Here is a 6,033-nt window from a genome sequence, read left to right as displayed (position 1 = left end):
TAAAAAGGAGGGAGAGTCAATCTAACAAAGGATCTAAAACAAACGTTACTCCACAAGGTGATCAGGAAATGGGTAAAGTGCTCTTTGTGTTCCCAGCAACTGTACTCTCCACGCCCTTGCTGTCATTAAAGTGGACTAAGTTCAACTTCTTAAGGTGCAGGTAACCTTTAGCCCAGTACCCACAGTCATTAAAGTGGACTAAGTTCAACTTCTTAAGGTGCAGGTAACCTTTAGCCCAGTACCCACAGCCCAATCTTCCTGATTGGAATCCTCTAACTTCCCAGTGCTTCCTCCACTTTTCTTCCCCTTTCTTCTCCTTATCACCTCCTTTCCCCAGTTCTGAAGAAGAGCCATAAAGTAATAATACAATTCACACTTCCCGAAACTCCGCCTGCCACCCAGACCGTGACCTGAGCCTGCTTTCCAGACAGTAATTGGAGTGTCCCCTTGATCGGAGCCTCCCTCTCCTCAGCCTTTGTGTGCTGCCAGCCCCTCCGTCCCACCTGCGGTTTTATACCGTCCCTCCCACCTCCGTCAAGGAAGAGACACAGAGAGCCTGGCCGTTTCCACACCTGCCCTTTATTGGACTCAGCCAGAAGGCTGGCTCTGGACCCTCACACTTCTCAGACACCTCCCATACAGCTTTAGGAAGGCGCCATCACTCTGAAGGCTCAGAGCCCACCCGTCTTGGAGCCCCAGGTTGAATCACCAACCAGAAGTTTGGGGGCAAGGAAAGGAAACAGGCAGACCAGAAAGGCAAGGCTCTTCAATGCAGGGGACTGATCTGAAGGGAAAGCCCGGGCCCAGCAGAGTCTCCTGAGGGCACACTGAATGCTCAGGAAAGACGCTCAGGGGCAGGAGGAAGTAGGAGATCTGCTGGTGGTTATATGGCAACTTTGAGGAGGCGCTTGATGTCAGGCTCGATGTTGATGGTCGGGAAGGTGCGGCTGTAGCGTCGGAAGGGCTCCCCCTCTGGCCCGACGAGGAACTTCTCAAAGTTCCAAGACACATCTGAGCGGTGCACAGGGCTCCAAATGATGAACTTGGGATCGGTCATGAGGGAAAACGGGTCGTCGTAAGGGTAGGGGAGCTTATCCTTCAGGTAGGTGAAGACAGGATGCTCATTCTGACCATTCACATCACACTTTTGGATAAGGGTAAAGGTGGGCTGGAATCCACCCCCAGGGCGGACGTACTTGAGGCTGTTCAGAATCTCCTCATTCTGACAGTTCTCCTGGGGGAGAAAAGAGACAAAGCGCTTGGGAAATGCAAGAGATGAAGGAGCTACGAAGGATCTACAAAGTCACCCTCCTGTACTCCCCAGGATCATTCTTTCTATTATGTATTCCCCACCCCCACCCCCCTACCCCGTTCCTTCTCTTTCCTTCTTCATTCGCTTTGCCCTACTCTTGACTCGGAGTTTTCCCTCTCACAGCTATTGTCTGATGGTTTGCTAGGCCATTTCTGAAAGTTCTCACAGACCCTAGCTTGGCTGTTCTTGTACTGAAAGATATAGAGCTTTTGAGCTGTCACTTCTCTCTCCGATCTACCCTGAGCAATGCTTAGGGTATCTGTCTGAAGCTTCAAGGAACCTTGAGTTCTGGGCAGTAGAAAGAAAGGGAAAGGAGGCTCAGGTCATATTGCCTAGAACCCTCCTTCCACTTATGCACCCACACATACATGCACACCCACACACACACCCTGCCACCACCTTCCCTTTCCTTTTGCCCTGGCCTTGCCTGTCTTTCTTCTAATTACCTCTGAGTGTTGAATCTAGCCTTGGCCTCTGCCCTACTCAGCTCCTCAAACGAAAGGTGAAATTGAGATCTAGAAGAATGGGATTTATAGCTTCTTCCTTTCATCTTGTCCTAGATCTAAAGTACAAGTAGGAGGAAGCTTTGATGAAGGAAAACCCCATCCAAGGAAGACTAGTTTTCAGGTGCCATAAAGGCAAAGTAGGTTAGAGACAACAATGAACGTACTGTAAACGGAATTACTTCATGACCAACAGGCATGAATTAAATAGGATTGAAGGTTTAGTGTTCTGGAATAGGCCAGGGGAAGGGGAAGTTAAGGAAATAAGGGCTTAAGGACCAAAAGTTGTGAATGTGTAATTATCGTTCCTTTCACTTAGCTTCCTGCACCTCACGCTCACTTGCTGTACTCAGCTAGGATGCTTTAGATCTCAACCTGTTGCCTGTCTTTCCTCCCCGCTGCCAGCACTGTCCTATCCCCACTTAGCATTCCCCACCCCTGACAGCCCACAAAGACCCATAGAAACCCTTATTTTCCACCCCCATCCGCCAAGTCTAAGAGTCATATATCTCCCTCAGGGCAAGAAGTTCCTGCCTCTGACCTACTAGAACCAATTAGTACAGTCAGTTCCAGGCCATCATGACATCTTGAGCCCAGAGTTGATGGCTATTAGACATCTTATCTCCTAATGCAAAAGGCCTGCTGGCTACTGGTAGCTTACGCATTCCCTCCAGCAACTGGCTGGCCTGAAGTGATGGAAGGAGGCATCTCTAGGGCCAGAGAGACCCCTCTGAAGAGGTTTTACCTTTTCTGTCTCTCTTTCCCTGGCCAAGCCTAGAAACAGAACTGAGGCAAGGAAGGAACAGTGAGAGCACTCATGGTTTGGGCTCAGGTTTGTCACAGCCAATGACATTTCAGCCTTCCTGCCTATATCTCTGATAATCTCTTCCTTGCCTTCATGCCACTGTGAATTGAACCCAAGGGATTATAATTGGAGGACATTCTGCCTGCTTGTGCTATTAAAATCCTAAGTGAGGGCTTCCCTGGTGGCGCAGTGGTTGAGAGTCCGCCTGCCGATGCAGGGGACACGGGTTCGTGCCCCGGTCCAGGAGGATCCCACATGCCGCGGAGTGGCTGGGCCCGTGAGCCTTGGACGCTGAGCCTGCGCGTCCGGAGCCTGTGCTCCGTAGCGGAAGAGGCCACAACAGTGAGAGGCCAGCGTACCGAAAAAAAAAAAAAAAAAAAAAATCCTAAGTGAAAATATAAGAACCCCTAAAAGATAACTTGAGGTGTGCGGGCTGAAGATCTATAACAACTTGACCCATTATCAGGGACAGAGAGGCACGCGTGATGCCCAGAGGAGACACGTACACTTTGCAAACCCTTTTACCTTCCCCCAAATTCACTCTCCACTTGGCTGATTTTAAACAAACAAACAAAACCTTTCAATCTAAATAGTAAAGTTGCTTACATTTGCATATTACTCTATACTTTTCAAGTTACTTTTGTAGCTCTTATCCCCACAACCTCACAATAATCCTATCAGGTAAGTGGTATTATCCCTAGTTTATAGAAGAGGAAACCAAAACAGAAAAATTGAGTGACTCTTCCTGGGGCACAGAGCTATTAGCAGAATCAAATGTAGTGAAAATGAAGGTCTCCTGAGTCAGTTCAATCCTAGTTTGATTCTTGATCTTCTATTTCCTCCAGTCATTCATTCAACAAACATTTAATGAGTGCCTTCTATACCCAGGCACGGAGGACACAATGGAGAGAAAAACAGACCTGGTACCAGCCCTCGTGGAGTGTAGTGGGAAGACAAGAAACCATAAAAATCCATACGTTTGGTGTTCTATCACAGACAAAGTCATACTGACTTCCCCCTGGTACTCGCATGCACCTAAAGACCTAGATTAACAAAACATACCCCATGATTCAAGACACTCAACACACATAGTCGTCCTCCCCCTCTCTTTAGCCCACTGGAGCTGCAGCAACCCAACTCCTTGGGTACAATACCAGGGACGTCTCACCTGATGTCCAAATTGGTTGCAAGGGAAGCCAAGAACCACCAGGCGCCTGGGAAAGCGGCATTGCAGCTCGTTGAGTTGGGTGAAGTCCCGGGTGGTTGTGCCTCAGAGCGAGGCCACGTTCTCAATCAGCACTGCCCTGCCTCGGAATGTATTGAAATCTACCTTCTCCCCATCTAGGCTGATAGCACTGAGGTCGTAGAAGGACTTGGCAACGTAAGCCATGGTGCAAGTGCAGAGTGAGTGGCAGAGCAGTGTGACCCCACTTAAGGGTCTATTAAAGGGGTGGGGAGGAAGGAGGAGCCAGGAAGGATCTCACAATGGGACTTTGAGCATCCCCAGGATGACTTAGCAAAAAGTCACCTACCCGTTAAGTGCTGTTTGAACAGGAAGGTCGCTCCTCCTATTTACAGACTCTGAACAAAGCCACCTCCCTGCTCCACCCTGTTGGCAACCTAGGAAGGGCCAATGTGATATCTCTGAGCAGACATGAATAATTCACCGCTTGCAGGAAACCAGAGCCCCAAAGGTTGGACGGGGAGGAAAAAAGGCAGGGAGGGATGCAAGATTGACTCCTACTTGCCCCAGCATATTGTTTTCACTTGGCACAGACAGTTACTGAGTGCCTGCTGAGTGCCGAGCTCTGAATTGTGCAATTGAGAGGTCAGGGTCTGCCGAGGGCTGAAGGATGAGGAAGAGGACTGGGCGCATGTCCCCTTTACTCAGACTACAAATGGAATATACATGTTACTGTTCACATTTCTCTCTTTGGCTGTTACTTTCCACAAGCACAAAATCAAAGGGACCATTAGGAAGACGGTGTGTGGTTTTCTAAAATAATGGCTTTCAGTGCCTCAGCTTGCACCAGTCTGAAGAGGGGAAGCTGTGTTTGTCTTGAAAAGTCTCTCAGTGAGTGATGGTACTTGTCCTGGAGAGCACATCTGCCCTTGCCCCCTGCGCTGTACCATCTCCTCTAATACCCCACACCCCACCTCCACAGGGTCATGAGGCTGCAGTTGGTTGTGGCTGGGATAACAGAGGAGTCACAGAGCAGGTGGGTAAACTCAGAGGGGATGGATGCCCCTACCTCTTATCAGACAAAGACAGTCCCAAAGACTTCTCAGAGGGGCTTGTGCTGGTCATGCCCCACAGAAGGAAGTGTGCAGGCAGTCGAAGCTGCTATGGTTCTAGACCCAGCTAGGCCGCTCACGATGTTTTCAACACCAGCATGCAATGTGTTGCAGGACATCGGGGGACATGCTAAGAGCTATCATGGGAGCACAGCACTGGAAGCCCACAGAAACTAAAAAGACCTAATGCTTCACTTCATTCTTCCAAACACCCATCAATGCAAGAAATCGGGGTTTGTTATTTTGTTTTTTGTTTTTAATGCCTGGATTTCTCCATCATTAAAGCTGGCAATTAGGCTTTACCTGGCTTTGGGATTTTAGAGCGAAATTTCAATAACAATGCTGTTGTTTACTAGAGAGTGTTTTCACAGGTATGTGTCCATTGGGAACTGTCTCCTAGAACAAAGAATAAGCCAGGTTGGGGAGCAGCTGGTCTTGAGAATCTGATTTGTTGAGAAGATGGAGGAAGTACTTTCCAGGAAGTACCCAGGTGTTCTGTTCTGTAGCCTGTTCATGGCTGTTTAATGCAACACGGGAATCCATACATCTTAACTGGCTGCTCCCTACAAAAAAGCCTCCATTACCTAAGTGGGAATGGAATCTTTTGCCACTAGAAGAGGTGGCAGGAAATGCAGAGGGAAGTGTGTCCCCTGCTGAGGCTGGGTGGAGTTGCTAGAAAAAGCAAATAAACGCCTCCTAAGCCACTGAGTCAAGAACTTCGCCCTGATAATGGGCTAAACTCTTAACATGAACTTGCCAGATTCACCTGCATGCCTAGCACTTCCCTAGTACTCTCTGGGCTTCCAGATGCCTCTTACTGGCTGCCCTTCTGGGACCCCTCTCCAGGAAGACCATGGAAGTTGCTGAACTGAGGAGTGGAGGTGCTGTCTTCCTTAGGTACACGACATCCCTTTTCTCCAGGGGCAACCTAGGACACCTTGAGTTGCCCAGGTTCTCACCTTTCACGATTGAATACAATTGATGAAGCTCTCCTAAAATACCTCTTTGTTTCCAGATGTACCTCAAACTGGCCTACTTTCCAGAAGCTTGTAACTCTGGACATGCACTAACATGGCTTTCCACAGGGACAGTAGATGTTCTGGAAACTTCACTGGCTT

The 6,033-nt window shown here is 48.8% G+C and overlaps 1 protein-coding gene across 1 annotated transcript; it reads right to left on the bottom strand.

Moving 5' to 3' along the window:
• Positions 1-559: 559 nt before the first annotated feature.
• Positions 560-4,191, bottom strand: GPX2 (glutathione peroxidase 2). The gene is made up of 2 exons (XM_033851053.2): positions 3,789-4,191; positions 560-1,234 (listed from the first exon to the last, which is right to left on the bottom strand). The coding sequence occupies exons 1-2, from the start codon at positions 4,008-4,010 to the stop codon at positions 884-886; spliced, it is 573 nt and encodes a 190-aa protein (XP_033706944.1). The 5' UTR covers positions 4,011-4,191; the 3' UTR covers positions 560-883.
• Between the last annotated feature and the right edge of the window lie 1,842 nt (positions 4,192-6,033).

The sequence above is a fragment of the Tursiops truncatus genome, chromosome 2 (genome assembly GCF_011762595.2).
Source record: "Tursiops truncatus isolate mTurTru1 chromosome 2, mTurTru1.mat.Y, whole genome shotgun sequence".
In the NCBI taxonomy this organism is placed as follows: Eukaryota; Metazoa; Chordata; class Mammalia; order Artiodactyla; family Delphinidae; genus Tursiops; species Tursiops truncatus.
Note: the sequence above shows the minus strand (reverse complement) of the source record. Positions and strands in the feature narration are given on the sequence as shown.